At 56.2% G+C, this 21,380-nt stretch overlaps 1 protein-coding gene across 1 annotated transcript; it reads left to right on the forward strand.

The window, feature by feature from the left end:
* Positions 1-3,385: 3,385 nt before the first annotated feature.
* CEBPA (CCAAT enhancer binding protein alpha) lies at positions 3,386-6,011 on the forward strand. Its single transcript, XM_060650928.2, has one exon. It carries the CDS (start codon positions 3,529-3,531, stop codon positions 4,597-4,599), a length of 1,071 nt encoding a protein of 356 aa, XP_060506911.1. The 5' UTR covers positions 3,386-3,528; the 3' UTR covers positions 4,600-6,011.
* The last annotated feature ends 15,369 nt before the right edge of the window (positions 6,012-21,380 follow it).

Below are 21,380 nucleotides of genomic sequence, written 5' to 3' on the forward strand. Positions count from 1 at the left end.
GTTCCTGGCCGACTGTCCTCTTCTCCAGAGCCACAAAGCAGGCAGGCGGGTGTCCTGCAGCTGACCCCAAGGGGCTTGGAGGAGATCCTCTATTTTCTCTACGCTACATATGTCGGCAGATGGTACCCCCAGACAAAAGCCAGGCATTCAGCCCCCACCCAGACCCCAAGTCCTGACATTCAAATCCATCCCTGTCCTCCACCCCCACCTGGGGCCTCAGGTCTCCATCGTTTTTCATCTGGTCCACCCTCCCCTGCCCAGCCTCTACCACAGTGCCCTTTCAGGAACTCAAACTGGATCACAGTGCTTGCCTGCTAAAAGCTGGACAGCCAAAGCCTTTGAGATGGCTCTCTCCTTCACTGGGAGTGGCCTTGGCCATGAACCCAGCCCTGTCTGTGGATCCAGCCTTATCTAGGCCCCTCCCCAGCAATCCCTGCACTCCAGCCCGCCACACATCTTGTCCTTTGTTATCAGAACATGCCAGGCACTCACTCGCAGCCTCTCCACCTTTGCACCTGCCGTTCCGTCTGCCCATCCTTCCAGCAAATTCCTGCTCATCCTTCGAGGTGCAGCTCAAAGGTCTACTCCTGCATGAAACCCTCTCTCACCACCTGTCTTGGTTCGTAAGACAAGTGCCATAACAAAATACCACAGACTGTGTGGCTTAAACAACAGCCATTCATTTTCTCACAGTTCTGGAGACTGGAAGCTACAGACAAGGATGCATGGTTGGACTCTGGTGAGAGCTCTCTTCCGGGCTTGCACACTCTGCCTTCTCCCTGTGTCCTCACATGGCAGAGGGAGGAAGGGAGGCAGGAAGGGAGAGAGAGAGAGAGAGAGAGAGAGAGAGAGAGAGAGAGAGATTTCCTTCTTCTTTTCTTATAAGGCCTATCAAATTAGAACCCCAACCTTACTTCATTTAATCTTATTACCTCCTAAAAACTGCATCTCAGAATACAGTCATACTGGGGATAGGGCCTTGACATATGAATTGGGGGGAGGGTCACAATTTAGCCCAGAATACCTCCCCAGACAAAGGTGGCTGCTGCTTCTCTTTGAGCCCCATATTCACCAGGGGAGGGTGTCCCTTTCCCATCCCCTGCCGTTTTGGAGTCACCTGTTCTGTGGGAAGGCCACTGTCTCCGAGCAGACCTTGTGAGCCGACCTATCTCCTGCCCGGAGCTCTGAGAGGGCAGGAGCCGCCTCTCACTCATCCGGGGGCCCTGAGCACCTTGCACAGAGCAGGCCTCCTGGGGAGAATTCTGGTTCTGCTGTGAGGACCTGTGGCACTGGATGTGGGCCCCACTTGGTGCCCCTGTTACCCCTACACGCCCTTATTGATCAGGCCTTATTCCTCTGCTGTCCAGAAAGCCTCTGTGGTCTCCTCCCATCCTAAGAGGTCGCATTCTTGCTGCCTGTGCTGGAAACAGCAACCCTGCTCAGTAGACCAGGTGTCCATGCTAGGAACAGGACACTCTCAGTAGCTTGTGCTTTGCTGCTACCCTGCCACGGGCTGTTATTTTTAGCACTCACTGCAGAAAAAAACTGAAAATCTCACTGCATGTGTTCAGGTTTCCTCCAGGTCTCCTCAGGGGCCTGGTGCAGAAATGGGTCCTGCCTCTGGCCCAGAGAGCTGCTCCGGGCTCACAGAGTTTATTTATTTAATATATTTACTTTTACTCCCAGGCCAAAAGCTTAAAATATCTTGTGTATGAGCCCTGGACCAAAAAATGAAGCAGTTGGGCCATTAATCATTGGGAATATGTTGAATAGGAACTTGATTAAAGCACAGTATGTGTTCCCCAGACGAAGCTGCTTCTTTACAGTGACCACAGTGGAAGCTTGGCCTCCCGGGGCCGGCTGTGCTTTTGCGGGGCGCCTCCTTGAGGGCTCCGGGGAGGGCTCTGGCGCCTTGCCAGGCTCTGGAAGGCCGCCGTCTGCGAGGGGGTCTTGACCTGCGCAGCCCCGCTTTTCTCAAACAGGGACACCTCCGACCAACACCCAGACGGTGTCGGGCTCCAGCGCACAATCTTAAGGGGCGGTGGGGGGTAGAGGCAGGAGCGAACTGCCGGCCCAGGAGGCTCCCAGTGCAGTCCGGCTGCGCCCCTGGCCCGCCGGCGATCCCGGTATAGAACCAGCGAGGCGCCACGTGGCTGGAAGACGCGCTGCCTTAAACCCCTTCCTTCGGCTGCAGTGAATGCGGAGGAGGCGCCCTAGGGGCACCGGGGCCTGGCCGCCTTGTTCCCCAAGATCCCCGGAACACAGCGCCCTGCGTACCACTCGGCAGGGTTTTCCCGGTAGGTGATGGGACTCTGGGACGCCAAGATTCCCGAGGCCCCGGCTCCTTTGACACCCCCGCTCCCGCCCTGGAGCCCACCCGAATGGGGAGGGGTACGCTGCAGTGGATTCTGATCCCGATTTGGGATCCCGGTCCCTGAGTCAAATTCTCCGCCTCCCTCTATGCGCCCCACCTCGCCCCGGTACCCCAGCCCAGGAATCCAGCTCGGCCCGTCCCGCAGGAAAAAAAAAAAAAAAAAAAAAAATTGGCGGCCGAGAGCCGGGTAGCAGCGCCAGCCCCGCGCCTAGCAACCCTAGCGCTCCGGCTAGGAGAAGTAATTAAAAAGAAAAAGTTTTCCAAGCCCAAGCGGATGGACCGGCCGGGTCCTCCAGGCTCCGCGGCCGCAGCCGCCTCCCATTCCCTCCGCTCCCCGCGGGGTCCTAGTGCCCGGCGTTATATAGCCCTTGGGACCCCAGAGGGCTTAGAGAGGCGGAGCGGGGGAGAGGTATTTCGGCGTGGAATCGGTGGGGTCATCAGGAGATCAGAGATAGAGACACAAAATCACCACGCTCCAGGACGCTGCCCCCCGCCTCTCCATGCCGCTGTATGCGCTGGGCCAGTACGTCCCAAACTGTTCCCTACCCCCCACCCCCGGCCCCTTCTCCACGCCGCAGCCTAGCAGAGAGACTCCGGCCCCGAAACGGACGATTTCTAGCTTTTAAAGCGAGTCCGCGCCACAGTAACTCAGAGACCAAGAGTGGCCCTCCACCAGCCCACCCCCCTCCTCCGCGCAGCGTCTCGGTGCTCCCGGGCTCCCCGACCGTTGGCTGGAAGTGGGTGCCTCGGGGAAGCTAGAGGAGGGGGCCCCGTCACCGACCACGTGCGTGCGGGGGCGACAACTCGGCCCAGGGTGGGGCATCATGCGAGCGTCCGGGTTCGGCTGGCGGGGCAGGGGGTTAGTGGGCGTTGAGCCGGGGCCTCTCCTGGCCGGCGCTGCGCTCTGGCCCCACTCACCGCCCCCTCCGGAAGGCAGGCGCTAAGACCCAGGAGACGCCGCTCCGCCGTCGGACACTAGAGGGCGAAGACCGCCCTGGTATAAATGCGGGTCCCGAGCGCGCCTGGCCATTAGCGACCGGGAGCTGCGCGGGCGCGAGGGAGTCGGGGCTCCGGGTGGTCGGCAGCAGCATAGGCGCCCCGCGCAGGCTGGAGGCCGCCGAGGCTCGCCATGCCGGGAGGACTGTAGCTCCCCCATGGAGTCGGCCGACTTCTACGAGGCGGAGCCGCGGCCCCCGATGAGCAGCCACCTCCAGAGTCCCCCGCACGCGCCCAGCAGCGCCGCCTTCGGCTTTCCCCGGGGCGCGGGCTCCGTGCAGCCCCCCGCCCCACCTGCCGCCCCAGAGCCGCTGGGCGGCATCTGCGAACACGAGACGTCCATCGACATCAGCGCCTACATCGACCCGGCCGCCTTCAACGACGAGTTCCTGGCCGACCTGTTCCAGCACAGCCGGCAGCAGGAGAAGGCCAAGGCGGCTGCGGCCCCCGCAGGAGCCGGCGGCGGTGACTTTGACTACACGGGCGCCCCCGGGGGGCCCGGCGGCGCCGCGATGCCGGGAGGGACGCACGGCCCCCCTCCTGGCTACGGCTGCGCCGCGGCCGGCTACCTGGACGGCAGGCTGGAGCCCCTGTACGAGCGCGTCGGGGCGCCGGCGTTGCGGCCGCTGGTGATCAAGCAGGAGCCGCGCGAGGAGGACGAGGCGAAGCAGCTGGCGCTGGCCGGCCTCTTCCCCTACCAGCCGCCGCCGCCGCCGCCGCCGCCGCACCCGCACCCACCGCCCGCGCACCTGGCCGCCCCTCACCTGCAGTTCCAGATCGCGCACTGCGGCCAGACCACCATGCACCTGCAGCCTGGCCACCCCACGCCGCCGCCCACGCCCGTGCCCAGCCCTCACCCAGCACCGGCTCTTGGTGCCGCTGGCTTGCCAGGCCCCGGCGGCGCGCTGAAGGGGCTGGCCGCCGCGCACCCCGACCTCCGCGCGGGCGGCGGCGGCGGCGGCGCGGGCAAAGTCAAGAAGTCGGTGGACAAGAACAGCAACGAGTACCGGGTGCGGCGCGAGCGCAACAACATCGCGGTGCGCAAGAGCCGGGACAAGGCCAAGCAGCGCAACGTGGAGACACAGCAGAAGGTGCTGGAGCTGACCAGTGACAATGACCGCCTGCGCAAGCGGGTGGAACAACTGAGCCGCGAACTGGACACGCTGCGGGGCATCTTCCGCCAGCTGCCCGAGAGCTCCCTGGTCAAGGCCATGGGCAACTGCGCGTGAGACTTGGGGCGGCGGGACCGCCCTGGGCCGGCCGCTGGCTGGGACCCAGGGAGTGGTTTCGGGTCTCCGGATCTCAAGACTGCCCCAGCGGCGCAGGCCGGGACTAGAAGATTCCGGTGCCGCCAGAAAGCCTGGCCTGCCGCGCGCGCCCCTTGCCTTCCTCTGCGCCAGATTCGGTGCGTCTAAGATGAGGGGTCAGGCAGTGGTTTCTCCCTGCCGGAGAGGAGAAGTGCCATGGGGCTCAGCCGGAAGCCCGGCAGCTCCAGTATTAAGGAATAACCTTGTGCCTTGGAAACGCAAACTCACCGCTCCGATTCCTACCGAGTAGGTGGAGCAAATACGTGCCTTGTCATTTTATTTGGAGGGTTCCTGCCTCATTCCTGAGGCTGCAGGCCTCCATGGGAGAAGGCAATGTGCGGCCTATGGCAGGAGAAAGGTTCAGGGAGCAGGGATCCCAACAAGCCAGCCCTAGCCGCTCCTCAATGCCTGTCCTCGGAGGGGAGGAGATACAGGGACTTGGAACGTTGTTCCCCTAGTCCTACATGAAGGTGGAGGGTCCCTAGTTCCTTGCCTCTAATCTCCCAGCCTGTGACAGGCTGGGCTTCCCTGGGCAGAACCCACTGAGATGGGGGGTCACCAGGTGACCAGTGGGAGCCCCCTGCCCCCAGTCAGATCAGAAAGTTAGGTCATGGGTGAGCTGTAAGGACATGTGTGCATGGGAGTGGTGGCCTGGTGGAAGAGGGAAACCCAGAGATCTGGTCGGGGGTGGGGGTGGGGTGAAGGGACACTGGGACCATCAGCCTTGTACTGTATGTTGCCAGCATTGCATACAAACATAAAGCACAATCTGTCCATCCCAGAGGGACCGAAGTTATGAGAAGCTTTCCAAATATTTTGCTTTATCAGCCGATATCAACACTTGTATCTGGCCTCTCTGTGTCCCAGCGGTGCCTTGAGCAATGTGAATGTGCACGTCTATGCTAAACCACCATTTTATTTGGTTTTTGTTTTGTTTTGGTTTTGCTCAGATACTTGCCAAAATGAGACTCTTTGTCAGCAGCTGCAGGGAGGGTCTGCGGCTCTCTTTCCTTTTGGTTTTTGGGATTGCTTTTGCTCCCAAGGGAACCAAAGAGGTGAGGTGGGCTTCCTCTTTCCCCGGGTGGGGGGGGGGGTGATGAAGGGGGTGTGGGGCTATGGGCCTCGCTCCCCTCTGGCCTGGGCTGCCCACAGGCTTGCCCCCACCAGAGGCCCTGGCTCCTGGTCTGGAGGGAGGCGGCTTCCAGCCAGCACGCACAGATCAGCGGGGCTGGGAGCAGGGAAGGACAGCTTGGTTCTCTTCTTTGGGGAGAACGCAGAGTTTCATGCTAGATGTTTTATGTATTATATCTATAATATAAACATATCAAAGTAAATGTTGGTGTCTTTTTAAAACCAGAAAAGCTACTTCCAAGGTTTTCTGTGGGCCAGGTCACATTTGTAAATAATCACGGCATATTCTCTGGCTGAGATCCGGACTTTCATTAGCTCTCCCATCCTGAGCCCTTCTTTACATTAAGGGGGTGACTTCTCCCAACCGAGGCAAATAAAGGGCAGAAGGAGGATAGACTCCAAGCCGAGAAAGCCCAAAGCCTGAAGAGAGAGTCCCCTGGGGGCTGGCGGGGAGAGGTTGAGGGGAAGGTCATAGGGCCTTGGTGTGGCCTCTGACCAGCCCCTGGGAGGAGCAGAGGGGCTCAGAGAAGGGTCCTTCTGCCTGAAGTTGCCACAGGCTCTATGGGACTTGAATAGGCCTGGCCCAGTAGCTCCAGGCTCCAGGGGTCCTTTGGCCACATTTGCTTCTCGATCACCTACTGCCCTAGCTCTATAGCAGCCTTGTTCATGCCTGGCCTGCCCTAGCCCACCAGCAGGACCCTGGGAAGGCAGGGAGAGGCCTCGAGGGGTAGGCCCCTCTATCCCTCCCCACTTGCTCTGGGTCACGCGGCTGCAGTCTACCCCGGCAGGGCCCTGAAGGGCAGCCTGAAGGCCGAGCACCCCTCCATCCCTTCTTCCATACCTGCCCTGCCCCAACCCACCCCAGGGAGGGGGCCCACGCCATCCCTGCAGTGGCTGTGTGGTCCTTCACCCACACCACCTGGCAAAGAGCCAGCCCCAATGTCCACCCTCCCCCCACCGTGCCCATTCTGGACCCAGTTCCCTACTCAGACGGCTGCCCTGTGAGGACAGGCACCCTGGCACCCCCTTAGCAGCAGTAACAGCCAACAGAAGGAGGGCCCACCCTCACGCCTGGTAGAACAGGGCCTGGCAGGAAGTAGCACAGGAGGCAGCCACAGCTTTCAGACTTTACTCTCGCTGAGGGTAAAAGGCAAACCCTCTTTACCTTCTGTTTTCACCCCAAGAGGGTTCACTTGAGCAGCTCACCATATATGCCGATGCAGGCTGGGACAGTTTCAAGAAATTACACACTCTCTTTAAATTCTGAAAGCTCCAGCTTTACCTGCCTGCGTGGTTAACAGGGGTGATTTGCCCCCTTCCGGCCCCAGCCCCCGCCCTCTCTGTCCTGTGTCTTGCCACCTCCTCGCCCATGGCCGCCCTTGGCAGAGAAAAGGCCACGAGCCCAGTGTGGAGGCGGCTGCCTGCCCCACCGCCCTGGGAACCAAGGAGGCAGAGCCCGGCCGCCCGCCTAGAGGCCTAGGGCAGGCCACAGCTTGCTAGGCCCCAGCAAACCCTCTCCGAGTTCAGTGCTAATTCCAGTTTTTCTTGTTTGAGGGGGCCAAACCTCAGCCTCCCCCTTTGCCCCCAGAACAGATCCCAGGATGAGCAGGGGAGGGACACCCCTCCTGCCCTCTCTCCTCCCTCTCCCCTCTCCCTGCCCCATATCCCAGGGTTTCCTCTTTCAAAGCTGTCAGTCTACTAAAGGGCACCCCTCCCACTGTAGATCCTGAGGTCCAGGGCAGACTTTGCCGGGACAGGACGGATCCAACCAAAGCTAACCCGAGGAAAGGAATGGGGCCAGTGGGGCCCCCAGTGGGGCCCCCCGGGAGACAGAGCAGCCAGCCAAGGGGAGGGGGTGGTGTGGGGTAAACTTGCCCAGCATGCACTCTGGGCCTGGCCAGAGAGGCGCCTGGGGAAGAGCTGCTCTTTGCCACCCACTGCTTCCTGCAGGGCCCCCACGGTTCCCCTCCTGACTGCAGCCTTCCTGAAGAGCCACTCCAAGAGCCTGGCACTGAACACACCCCAAGTATTACTGGATGCCCGCTGTGTGCCAGAGCCTGGGCCGAGGATGGGTCACCCAGCTGGGAACAGGAGGACTTGGCTCCTGCTCTCCAGAGCTCACAGTCTTGTGGCGCCAAGATGGGTTTTCAGGGTGACAAGTTCAATAAAGAGAAGCTCAGAGTGTGAACAGAGGCCACCAGGGAAGGCTTCCTGGAGGCAGCAGTTTGATCTAAGACCTGGTCATGGACCCGATCCAACACACCTAGATGCCCCTGCCTTGTACTTTTTCACGAGAGGTAGCAGGGGCCTCACCCCTCGGTGGGCCGTCTGAGCCTGGTGGCCCCTTGAGAGCACTGTTCAGGGGAACCGGCCTCCAGGGAGGAAGCAAAGGTAGAAGGGAGAGAGGGAGGCACACCTTCTTTGCTGCCAGATGCCTCCCAATGGTTTAGCTCTGGCTGTCGTGGATGTCACCCTTATCTCCTGGATCTCCTGGGAATTTGTGAACGTGGGGTTTGGCCCTGACACCTGTGATGAGCCACTGGGACTGGTGAGGAGTGTCTGCCCCTCCCAGGTCTTCCGCCCCCTCCTTCCCAGGCACAAACCTGCCAGGCCTCCTCTAGACGCTGCTGATTTCATGGGAGGAGAGGGGGGCCGGGGGGAGAGAAAGAGGGAGGCCGGTCAAGGGAGAGGAGAAACCCCGACGTTGCTCCTCAGCAGACTTTCTGCACACACGGGGTAGGGTCCCTTGCCTGGACAGTGGCGCTGGCGGTGGAGGTGGCGCTATTGCGTCCGTTTAGTTCCTATGCTGGTGGGTGGGGGAAGGGCTTTCTCTTCTTTTCCTTAAATAGAACTAAACCGCTAGCACCTTTGAAAGATCTTTCTGGTCTCTGTGAGAGATTATGCTATCTCCCTTCTCCTGACGCGCCCCCCCCCTTCTCCCCTCCCCCAACCCCTCTCTGTGGATGGAGCATTTGACGTAAGCAGAGACATAGGAAAGATACCAATTCACTATCAAAGCATCCTAGCCCCATCCCAGAGCAATTAAAAAGCCAGATGGAATCTCTGGGAAAACGGCATTAATAACGCGAACAATCTGTGCAGGCCGGCAGGGACCCAGGAGCTGCAGGCGGGGGTAGGAAGGAGGCCGGGGTTCAAGAGCGTGAGCTCGCAGCAATGCTTCAGCCACGTCGTGGCCAGCCCGGGATGGGGCCATCACAAGGGCATGCCTAGATCTGGCCACAGCTGGGCTATCCCCTCCAGCCCCCTGCAAGGCCCACTGTGCATCCTCAATCTTGGTCGCTGCAGACAGAGCCAGACAAATGTGGAACCCATTACTCAGGCAGCCACAGCCTCAGCCAGCCCCATTCTGGCACCCAAGAGCTTTGCTTCCCTTCACTTTTGTTGTTATTTATTATTTTTCTAGCCTTCTGGCCCCACCCACTAGGAGCAGGACTCCCTGCGTGACAGCTTCCAAAGATGCCCTTTCTCTTTATTCACCGCGCCCAAGCCTGACAACAGCAGAAGGTGGTGTCGGGAACCCCGTGGGGCCTAAGCCCCGGGAGCCCCCCTTTGATTTCAGAGCGGGTGGGCACTTGGGGCAAGAAGAGTAGCTAAAAGCTACTCAGAAGCAGGCATGACTGATAGGGGAGCAGGGCACAGGGGTTCACACTGCCCGGCTGCCATGAGAAGCCCAGAGGGGCTGGGCAAAGACCACAGGAAAAGAATCTTCTGCTGTTCTGAAGACTTTTCTAGGCAGAACCAAGAAGTAGGACCTTTCCTTATCCCCATTTTCCAGACCATAGTTGGAGGCCCACCTCAGGTGGGTTTAAAGAGGTAGTTTTCTTATACCCATCAAGTTGGGATGGAAATTGGTTTGTTAAAAAAAAAAAAAAAAAAAAAAAAGTCCTTTGTGGTTTTTATATACCCAGAGAGCCATTCTCTGACCTTCATCTTCCCTGTCCCCACCCTCTACCTTCACCATCACCCTCACCCTCCGGGGAAACTGTTCTCTCCAAGGTCACCATGAACTCCTGAAACCAAATGACATGAACTTGCCTGGGATCCTGGCTCTCTTGGCTTCCTGCTGAATTTGGCCCGTGTTTGGCCTACAGCCCGTCTTTAACACATGCGTCTGAATGCACGGATCTCTCTGCAACTCACCCCTCTCCTTCTTTAACAAACATCCTCAACCCCTCCTTTCCATTCAAGAGTCCACCGGGTGGCTTGAGGAACCAGGATTCACCATTATGGGAGGCAACGAGAGGCCTAAAAAAGGTAAACTATCCAGTTCTAGGTAACCCTCAGCACTTCTGTGTGGTTAGTTTAGCCCCAGAAGCAGGGACTAGCCAGCCCCCAAGAGATGGTCAGCTTTCTGGAAGAGAGGAGAGGGTTGGGGAGAGGCAGGGCAATATGTCCCAGGGCTGCCGGAGCTGCTCAGATGCACGGGGAGCAAAGAGGGTTTCTCTGCATCTCCCCTTATGTCCCCACTCCAGGATGACTGGCAAAGTCAACATTGAGGGACTTTGGTCTGAGGATGGGAACACCAGTGGCCAAACATGGTGGTCTAGGGCCAGAGCATGTCACCCAGTGACCCAGACGGCCCGAAGGGAGCCATCACAGCCTGTCCCAAGCCTTCTAGATCTGAAGATATTTCTCCTCCTTGGCAAATAGCCACCAACCTCTCACCAGAAAGAAAGGCTCTCCTCGAGCGGCCTTTGTCCCTTCCCGGCCCAGCCGTGGAGGCCCCAGGGAGCCCCCCCACCTCCCTCTGGAGCCAGCCCAAGCGCTCTCTGGGTGCCCCCCAGGAACCCATGCTGGTGAGGACATACAGCTGATTTATGGCGGCCCTTCTCTCCAGCACATTGGGCGATGGTCTCGGCTGGACCCAAGGCGCAGCCCCTGCCCGGAGAATAGGGACAAGGTGGTATCAGAGAGATGTCTGCCTGCCCCAGAGGGAGGTGCTGTGACCTTCCACATCAGGTTAGGACCCGTCTGAAGTAGCCTCCCGGAGTGATTTACAATTTGCAAACACGTTTTATTTGATCCCTCAGTTTTGCTGCAGCAATTACAGTGACTAAGCATGACAAATCACTCCCATCACGGTGTCGACTCGCTGTTAGGAAATGTGTTTGCTTCACTCTTTTGCCTGGTGCGGCAACATTTTAAAAATAGACTCATTCACTGTACTTGAAGGCAATTTGTTCCAAATTTTCCCACTAATTTGATTTTAATCTGATATTTAAAATTCGTGTGACCACATTCCCACTGATTTATAGGGAATGAGCCCTACCTGGCAGCAGTTTAATTTGGCCTTACCCCAGAAGTCCACGGGACAAAGGATTTATCGCGGAACAATTTGAAGACACTGGTGTCTGTGATGCTTAAATATACGTCCGATTCAGTATTGCAAGTGCCACCCACCTGGGACCAAGGACGGCGAGCGCGGGCTGAAAGCCTCTGACGCTCTCCTGCAGAGCTCGGCACGTAGTAGGCTAGCAGTTTTCGCTAAAGCAGATGTATCAGACCCAGATGTCCTGGCCTGCTACATGCCTGAGGGATGCAGAGAGCTGGATTCTGGAAGAAAGCCATTTGTTCATGGGTGATAAATGTTTCCTCTTTCTCCCATCCACTGATCAGGTTGGGCCCTGGCAGGTGGGCCGTGCGGGGCAGGCCCCCACTGAGCCCCTGGCTGTGCCTGGTACTGACTGTGTGGCATCTGTTGCTCCGAGCTTCGGTTTCCTTTTATGCAAAATGTATGCAAAACTAGTACCACGTCAGTCATCCAGTTGTTGTGAAAGGTAAACAGGCAAAGCTTGTGAGACATTTGGCTCAAGGTAACGAGATTACTGTGTGTTAGGGCAGGAGGCAGAGGGGGTGGGGGAAGGCACACCCCGGTCCCTGAAAAGTCCCGCGGAAGGAGATAGTCGTCAGAATAATTAGGCCAGAAGCCTTGCACCCAGAGTAACCAAATTATTGAAACCATTTTAATGTTGCTTCGGTTCCCCTCCCCCACCCCCTTCCCCCCAGGCCTTTTCTTTGCTTAGAAAACGCTTAATGAACTTCTCCACTGCGCACAGCCCTCCTGCCAGTGACCTTGAAGGCTGAGTCCAGTGGTCAAATTCTCCTTCACTGAGAGCTCTGGAGCCAACAAAGGTGCCCATGTGCTTGTCCTAGGAAAAGCTTCTTGATACAAGTGCAGAATCCTCAGTGAGGACTTCTGGCCAGTGAAAACATTCTCACTGGGGCATCAGCCTCCCCCAAATCCTGAGAGAACCCTCCCCACAACCTCACAGGCCTCCCATTAACTCCCTTCTTTTTTTTTTTTTTTTTTTTTAATGTTTATTTGTTTATTTTGAGAGAGAGAGAGAGAGAGAGCATGAGCAGGGAGGGGCAGAGGGAAGGAGAAAGAGAATCCCTAACAGGCTCCGACCTCGAACTCACGAACCATGAGATGGTGACCTGAGCCAAAATCAAGAGTCGACACTCAACCAACTGAGCCACCCAGGCGCCCCCCCCACCCCCCCGCCATTAACTCCCTTGTATTTGTAAATCTGGGACCTCAGCTAGTAAGGTGGCCCTGCCTCCCCCTTGCTGGTGGCAGGAGAGCAGGAGGATGTGTGGTGTGAGTTGGGGAGACACCTCCCGCCCCTCTTCCGCCCTCCCTTCCCCACTCGGTCATCTCAGCACTTGGGCCAAATAGCTCCCATTTGCCCTGACTAGCTCGAGCCCAGGAAGTCAGGAGAGGGGATGCCCTCAGCCCTGTGGGGAGACCCGACTGGGATCCTGGAGGGGTGAGGAGGGGCCACAGAGGCAGGTGGGAGGCAGCCTTGACCAAGCTTCCTTAGAGCTGGGGCCACCAACAGGAAAGCTCTCTGGAAACCGGCCTTGCGTTTCCCTTCGCTGCCAGGAACGCCAACATGAGAGTAACTCAAGTTAATGAGCAAACTCCTCAGGCAAGGAAGGCAGGCAGCTCTCGGACACCCCACCTCCCCGCTCAAGCACAGGAAACAGTTGGATGCCACTTGCAGAACCAAGGGAGGGCAGTGGGTATTGAGGGAGGCCAGGAGGCCGTAAGTCGTCAGTCCGCTGGGCTTGGTGCGGCGCAGCAGAAAGGAGAGAGGGCAGTCACGGGCCGCGGGCGTCCCCCGGGGAGAGTGGTGCCGTGTGGGCGCGGGCATGGCTGCAGGGGTGTGCTGTGTGCGTCTGAACTTGGGGCTGATTCTGAGCCTTGGGCTGGAGGAGCGTTCGTTGTGCCCAGAAGGGTCCTTCCAAGAGCAATTCCCAAGTTCACCAAAGCTGGACCTCTATTTGAGGAGCGGTCTCACCTGGGAGGGGTGGAGGCATGTGAGTCATGGGCCAGGCCCCTGAGCCGAGGGGAGGTGGGGATGATGGCTCCTAGCCCGAAATGTGTCAGAGGCGCGATGAGCATCTTGAGTGATGCGCAGTTTATGTAATTATGTGGGGCAGTGCTGCCTGGGGGGTGTGAGCCAAACTAGAAAGGGGAGCAGCGTGCTCGGGTCTCCTGCCTCACCGGCTGCACCCCGGGCTTGCCGAGGAGCCCTGACTCTCAGGACCAGCGACAAGACCAGGGCAGGGCCGACATCAGCACCTGGGCTCCTACACATCCCGACCCGTGGCATAGTTTGACCCTCTCCACCCACAAATCCACCCAGGGGAGTGAAAGCCTCGTGTTTTCCTAAGACTGTCATCTTTGGCTTTATTCCACGACACCCTCCCCCCTCCCCCGCCTCCACCCAACATTCCTCAACTTAGTTTCCTTTAGTTTTTTAATTTTTAAAATCAAATCAGCTGCATATTGTTTGGAACATTTTGGAGATTTCCAGAAATTGGATTGGCGTGTCAGAGACGTCGCAGAGCCGGGTTTGGGGGCCCACATGACTCCCCTCATCTTCACTCGTCATGGGCTGAGAGATGCAGTTGATGGTCTCTTTCTACTTTCCCCATGAGACAAGGCTTTGCGGCCGGTACCCCCCCTCCCCCTCCCTGCCCAGCACAGAGGTTTGGAGGCACCTGCTGCTGGGGGTGGGGGAGTCTGGCACATGCCGGAGGGCCAGGGCGGGACGAGGGCGGGACGAGGGCGGGACGAGGGCGGGACCAGGGCCTCAGTGAGCCTTCACTGTGGAGCTGCTCACAGAACTCAGGTCCCGATGCTAGTTACACAAGGGCTTGGCCTGCATTCCCACCCACCGGGGGCGTGAGACCGTGTGTGTCCCAGCCTCACCACACACCTGCTGTGTGACCCGGCGCAGGTTTGGCAGCCTCTCTGTTTGAGCATGTCTGAGAGGTGTGCCGGGATTCCCAGAGGCAAGATGATGAATGGCTGTCCGTCCAGAACAGAGCAACCACAAGAACCTGATCCCAGGACGAGTCACGCTGAGGAGGACCTGGACCAGGCCTCCTGGAAGCCAAGAGGGGAGTGTGAGTCAGAAACAAACTACCCGCCTGCCAGCCAGGTCACTCTCCTGCCCAAGAGAGCTCAGGGGTAGAAGCCAGAGGGCTGTAGAACCCAGGCGTGGGTGATTCCTTTCCTGTCTCTGGAGCCCAGCTTCTAGAAGCTTGCCATCCAGGTCATAGGTGGTGCTGGTGGGCTGGATAATCAGGAACATTAGTGTTCCTCGGCCCATTTTGGAGGACTAAGGTGGTGCTGGCATCATTGAACCTTCTTCAGCTGCTGCAAAGGGACATTCTAGCATCCCCTCCTCTTTCAGATCCTGGCACCCCAGCCAGGGCCAGACTATATCAGCCAGCTGGTCGATAAGTCTCTCCCAAGTCTCCCCAAGACCTCAGACTGGAGCCCATCCACAGAACAAGGAGACTAGGGACAGAGGAGAGAAGAATCACAGTATCTGGGAGGAGGATGACACCATCAGTACTGAATCAGCGTGGGACAGAGGCCTCCATCACCCCACCTAGCCATGCCACTGCACCCCCAATTGACCGTGAAGGGACCCTGGGGAATGGCATTCTGCTCTCTCCCAGTAACTGGGCAGTAAGGCCTGCAGGAGGAAGAAAGAACAGGAGGATGCCGCTGGGGGTGAGCTGCAGAGGCAGGGACAGGCAAGGGTTGAGTTTTCACCCTATTCTTGTGTCCTTTGCTACATTGATCTTGGTATTGTATGACATCATGGCCCTTGGCCAAGAACAGACTGGGTCTAGAATCTCCTATCAGTATCTTTTGAGCTCTGGGTTGTCTGAAACATGGAGTTCTATCACCAAACCATAGCTGATCGTTAGGTGGTTCAATGTGTCCCATTCATTGGTTCCAAAACATTCTTACCTGTTAACACTTAAACCACTGCCTCCGTTCCAATTCTTTTCTCTACTCTCTTGGGGATAACATTAAACGTATGTTAGACCTTCTCTTCCTCTTTATCTTGTGCCATCTCTTCGATATTCTCTTTTTGTCTCTATGCACTGTATTTGTGGTCATTTCTTCTGACATTTCTCATTCCCCAATTCCCTTCTTAGCTGTGTTAACTCTGCTGTTAAATCCATTCATTGGGTTTTTGATGGTGGTTATTGTAGTTTTCATTTCTAGAGATTCATCTGGATTCTTTTTTCAGACCTGCAATGTCACTTTTTATAAATTCCCATTCTCTGAAGTTATTTTTGTAATGTTTATTTTATTTTTGAGAGGGAGAGGGTGAGCATGAACAGGGAAGGGGCAGAGAGAAGGAGACAGGATCTGAAGCAAGCTCTGCACCACCAGCAGAGAGCCCCAGTGTGGGGCTTGAACCCACAAACTGCAAGATCATGACCTGAGCTGAAATCAAGAGTCAGATGTTTAACCGACTGAGCCACCCAGGTGGACCCCCAGCAGTTATTTTTAAGCATGTCTTATTTCTTTAAACATTAGATGCACAGTTCTTTTATAGTCAATAATTTGAAGTCATAAGGGTCTATTTCAGTGTTCTGTTGATTCTTCTAATGTTTACTCTTAGTGTCTTATGTTTCTTGTGTGTCTGATCATCTTTGACTGTGTGCTGGTCATTGTTTTAGAAAAAAAATTATCTGAAAGAAAAATTTGAAATTTAGGACAAAAGCACCTTCGTGGAGAGCATTTTTACTTGCTCCTGCCAAATGTTAAAGAATACTGGTTTTTTGATTGAGGACCACCTCAATCAACCTTACGGCTTGAGTTTCCCTAACCCATCCAGATGAGAATTTAGATTGCAAGATCCTGTGAGAGCTGGTCTACTTCTGGTTCACCCTTACCCCGAGGGTGTAACCCTTTAGAGTCCCACATCAATGTGGGATGGTATCTTATTATATGCCCCACCTGTATGTGCCCTGGGGTTTGATTTCTATCTCTCTCGTTCCATGAGGCTGTCAAAATAGAACTCAGTTTCACTGGGATCAGAAAATACCTCCAGAAAAAAAGTGGCTTTTCCTCTTGCTTACCTGTGTGGATTCCTTTTCCCTTCAGTTTTGGCCTGGAAATTCCTTTTATACTGCAACACTTTTGTGCTTTGACCGTATTTTTAAAAAATTTATGCAGCATTTTTAGTTGATTTCAGTGCAAGATAGGTGCAAGTAATCTAGCCTGCCATCACTGGGAGCTGGAAGTTCTCCCTTCAGTCACTCAGCGAGTATTTGTGGAGCACCTACTATGTGCCAGGCACGGTGCTGAAGCAGACAAGGAAACCAGACAGACAAAGTAGACTCTTGGGGCACTCTCGGGCTCTCTGAGGAGACAGACAACAAACAGACAATTACTCAATTGATTAGTTAATTACAGCTGGGACGCATATTGTGAAGCAAGGATGTTCAGGGGTGATGAGAAAGAGCCTTCGCCCATTTTGTGGACTCACGGAAGTTGTCCTTAGGAATATGACTTCTAAGCTGAGCTCTGAAGGACCTGAAAGGATTTGTAAGTAGGGAAGCCAGGCAGAGGGAGCAGCATACACAGACCTCAGAAGTGGGAAGGATCATGACATTCTAGGTGTTGCTAAGTGTCCAGTGTGGCCACAGTGCATGAAGCAAGGTCGGGGATGGAGGACAAGAGGTGACGCTGGAGGTCAGCTGGGCCAGACTGTCAGGCTCTCTTGAGCAGGGTTTCCGACTTTGGTCAACATCCCAAGGGCAACAGTAGTCACAGAGAGCATTGCGGTTGGGTTTGCTCATTAGGATCACTATGCTGAAGTGTGGCAGGTGGGTTATAGTGGGCAGCGGGGCACTTGTCAGGCCAGTGAGGGGGCTTAGTGGCACAGAGGTGGATGGACTCAAGAGATGTTTACAGGGTAAGATTTTGCACCATAGAAGTGTTCCAGAATGCGTTACCCAACCATACTGATTATTTTTTGTTTGCCCCTGGATCCACACCATACCTCTTCTCTGCCCTGGGAGTCTGGCTCGTGTGGGCCACACAGAGGGCCTCCCAGGCCTCTGGCTCCCTGTTGGTTTTGGCCAATGGTAGACACCAGCAGATCAGAGGGAGGAGAAGAGAGAGGTTGGGCGTTTCTTCCCTGCTCTCTGCTTGCTTCAGCGCCCCATCTACATGCCCCCAAGGCTCCGGGCTCTGCTGGGTCGCCTACCCTCTGCCCTCCATGGGCCCAGTTCTCACGGGGTTCTGGTGGCGCTAGTTGTCACTTTGCCCTTGAGCCCCTCAGTGGTGACAGCTGCTGCTGTGGCTAGTCTCTAGGGACCACAACATCTCTTCTCGATTCCCTCAACCCTGCTCATACCCCCGCAAACAGTTCCTTTGTTAACATCCCTTCACTGGAGCCATCAGGGGTAAGTTTGGTTTTCTGCCAGGACCCTGATCATCAAACTCAGGGCTTTTTTTTTTTTTTTTTTTTTTGGCTTTAAAGAATCCGGAGAAGCAAATCTGTCTGGGAACTCTGGAGGGGGGCCAGTCCCTCGTGGCAGCCAAAGGGGTGGTGTCAGAGCCCACATGAAGGCCCGGCTGCCGTCTGTGTTCCGTAAACAAACACCCGCGTGTGTGCACAGCGAGCCAGAGCCAAATGACAAACACGGCTGTGACAATTTTATAGAACCCCAGTATCAGGGAGGACAGAGGTAATTAGGAACATTATAAACAGAGCTGGTGTCTTCTGTCTGGCCACGCAATCCGGGTGTGTGTCTGCTGGGGTCCTGCCCCAGCATCCGCATTCAAACTCCGGTTCCAAACACATCTTAAAAGAAGTGTCTGAGTGACTAAGGTCAGAGAGCATCTGATTTCTGGGATGCCCCGTGCTGTGGGTGGTTCTGGGAAGGACCCCGGCCCGGCTGGTCTGCCAAGCTCCATTCCCTCCCTCTCTTCTGCCTTTCGCTTCCCCACCTCTTGAGAGGAAGTTTGCTTCCCTTCACTTTCGCTTTGGAGACAGGAGCCACGAGGGAGGAAAATGAACCCAGATCCCCTGGCGAGGTTGCTTGGGTGGGTGGGTGGTCAGGCAAAGCCCCTAAGGAGAGAGTGTCCAGTGGAGACCAAGGTGACGAGAAAGATCCAGGCACTCGAAGGGCTTCTCCAGGCAGAGAAACAGAGCAAAGTCCCAGGGGAAGGTCAGAGTGGCTGGATGAGGGGGAGGGGCAGAGACCAGCTCCTGGGGGCCTCGGAGTGGGGTAGCTTTGCTTCTCCGTTTGCTTGAGACTGTCCTGGTTTACTGCCACTGTTCCAGAATAATCATTTATAGCATTCCTTTGACTCACAAAAAAGCATCCCTAATGGCTTAATAAATGACACAGCTACCCTACTTATAGGACACAGGAAGAAATCTAGATTTCATACACTCCAACTACAGTGGGAAGGCATTGGAGGATTTCAAGCAGGGGAGTGTGAGAATACCAGACTTTTCCTTCGTTCACCAAATATTTCCGGAGCAGGGGTCTCCTCAGCTCTAGGGCACAGCGCTGAGCCACACTCGGCAAAACTTCTGCCCGCCTGGAGCTTCCATTCCAGCATTAGAAATGCTGACAAACATCTCACAAAGTTAACCAATCGATTCTCTATGGCTCAGGGTGCCCATCATACAGATGGAAAGATGAAGGCAAAAGAATGTGCTGCTGGTTCTTTCTCTTAATTTAGTCACTGGAAAATCATCAGCTCCTTCCCGTGAAGTCTGCTCCCAAATTCACCCTTGAGGGTGATCTCCTCAGGGGGTTGCAGTCAGTGTGGGTCACCCCCAGCCTCCCTTCTCACCCACAAATCCAGGCTTCCGTGGTCAGTGAGCCCAGCTGTGTGTTAGGCCTCAGCCCTAGGTAACTGGCTTACCCACACTTGCAGAATCCCAGCCTGAGTGGCCTAAGTAGAAAGAAGCAAATGATACTGGCACATCTCACCAAAGCTCCCGCCTCGGTGCCCGGGACTCAGGCATAGATCCGAGTGCCATCAGCAAAACAAACCACGAGGGGATGTGGCTTCAGGCATGGCTGGATCCATCCGCCAGACACCGTCATGGAGAATTCTCTGTCACTCCAACTCCTTGTTTAGCCGTCCTTTGTGCCGGCTCAGTCTCTGAGTCTTCAGTGCCTGGAGGTTCCCAGTAACTCAAGGCCTCCAAACTGACACCCAGCAACCCAGAACAGAGCTTCTGTTTCTGAACGGTTCCGTCTAAAGTCCTGGAATTGGATTCTGTTGGACGATAGGCTAATCACCGAACCAGCCAGTGTGCCTGGGAGGGTGGAAGATGCCAACAGGCCGATCCTGAGTCCCGTTCTCACCGCCCTCCTTCCCCAGCAGGCAATTTAGAAGAGGGTCAGCTGTATGCACACCACATGGAATGAGAGTGGAGGGGAGGTTCTCCAAGGAAAATCTGGGTGTCGTGGCTGGAATTGGGGAAAACGAGACAGGCAAAACAACTGGTGTCTGATGTACTGGCCATTGGCCTGGGAAGAAATGGAATCTATACAGAGTGAACCTTCTTTCCCATTGCTTCTGGAGAAAAAGCAAGCTCACACCATCCTGGTGGAGGAAGGTGGTAGGTTTCTGGAATCAGTCAATGTGATTCAGATCCCACATTGTTCTCCCTGACTTTTGCCCTGCCCCAGGCTGCCAGCAGTCTCTCCCCACGGACAACATCTGTCTCCTGGGCCCCAGGCTGTCCATGGGATCTGTGGCTCCAGCCGGTGGAGGCAGGGCTGCGAGGGACAGGTGAGAGACTTCAGAGGGGCTCCAGGGAGAGCCTCTCCTGACTAGTCCCAACCATCACCTGCCTAGGAGAAGATAAGGGGTTGAAAGCTATAACCTGAAGCCAGGGTCCTGTCCCCAGTGGGTCCCCGGAACTCTATGGTCCTAACCTTTCTGAATCCTCCAGCCCCTGGGATGGAGATTCTGCCTCCTGATCCCTGCCTGGGACCAGAGCCGGGGTGGGAGGAGTGACTCTGGGTGGGGGGTGGGGCACACTGGTGACAGGGAAGGTCTGGCCTTGGGAAAGTCCCCCAAAGGAACAGGTTGTCTCTGGTGCCCCTCATCACCTGTGCTCGAGGATGCTGCTTGGCGGTGGGGAAGGAAAGCCTTTTACTGAGCACCTATGGTATGCAGGTGCTCTCTTAAGTCTCTCTTTGTATCCTATCAGTTGCTCCGAGGGTTGTCCCACACCATCCAGCCACCAAAGGAGGGGTGGGAGGCTCTCCGAGGACCTTTGGACTTAGCCAGACTCTCAGACTGTAAATGGTGAAGACAGGACCTACCGTGAGGCCACCACCCTTCACGGCCTCGCTCCTGCCTAAAAGAATGGGGGGCAGTTAAGGGAGGGAGAAGGGAGAGGCCTAGGAGGTGAGAAGCCAGGCCTTCGGAAGCAGCTACAGCATTCACCTCTTCTGGGAGGGTGACAGCCCCCAGCTCACGAGAGGAGGGAGCTGCGGAGGCCCAGGCTGGCAAGCAGGGAAGCCTGCCAGGGACCAGGACGAGGGCTTCCTTTCAGTGTGTTCATGCCACAAGATGTAAAATAATCCCCTTGGCTCAGAAAAACACAATTTTATGGCTGTCTGACTCATTTCCCACAAAGCTAGGTTCACCCCCCTCCCACCCCACGTGTACAGCTTTTGTTTTGAAAAATAAAAAATATGTTGAAAATTTCAAGATGACTTTTAGCCATAAATAGTTCCCTTCCTCACCCTAGTCCCAGGCCCCCCTCACCTAATTTCCCAAACACTGGCTCCCAGAGCCCTGGGGGAGGACCCAGTCCAAGTGGGTGTGAGGTGACTTTGGGCAACACAGCCCCCAGGGCCGGGCCAGCAGATGTCTGCTGGGCACTGAGATGGACCGAGGGGCCCTCTGGGGAGGGGGGCCTCCCTGGTATCTGCTGCAGTGCTCCTGGTCCTTCAGTTTTGGGGTCCCATGTGGACCCCAATAGCACCACCATCCACTCCAGGCCTTCTAGTCTTTCCAGGCCTGGGTCCCTTCCCACAGCTTCCAGAATGCAGGTAACGTCAGCTGGTTGCCCTCCATCCACCCTGACACTCGAGCCTAAGGGGACCTCCACCGGGTGACCTCGGACACCCAGCTGGGATGTACCCCCAGTCCTTGCTGCTACACTGCTCCTCCCCAGGTTGGTAAGAAGTGACACCTAGTCTCACTACGCCTGTGACCCTCTGATCCCCCAAATACATCA

Source organism: Panthera onca, chromosome E2 (assembly GCF_046562875.1).
Source record: "Panthera onca isolate mPanOnc1 chromosome E2, mPanOnc1 haplotype 2, whole genome shotgun sequence".
In the NCBI taxonomy this organism is placed as follows: Eukaryota; Metazoa; Chordata; class Mammalia; order Carnivora; family Felidae; genus Panthera; species Panthera onca.

Excerpts from the sequence above, each read along its gene's own strand:
- CEBPA (XM_060650928.2), top strand. The coding sequence starts at position 3,529 with ATGGAGTCGGCCGACTTCTACGAGGCGGAGCCGCGGCCCCCGATGAGC.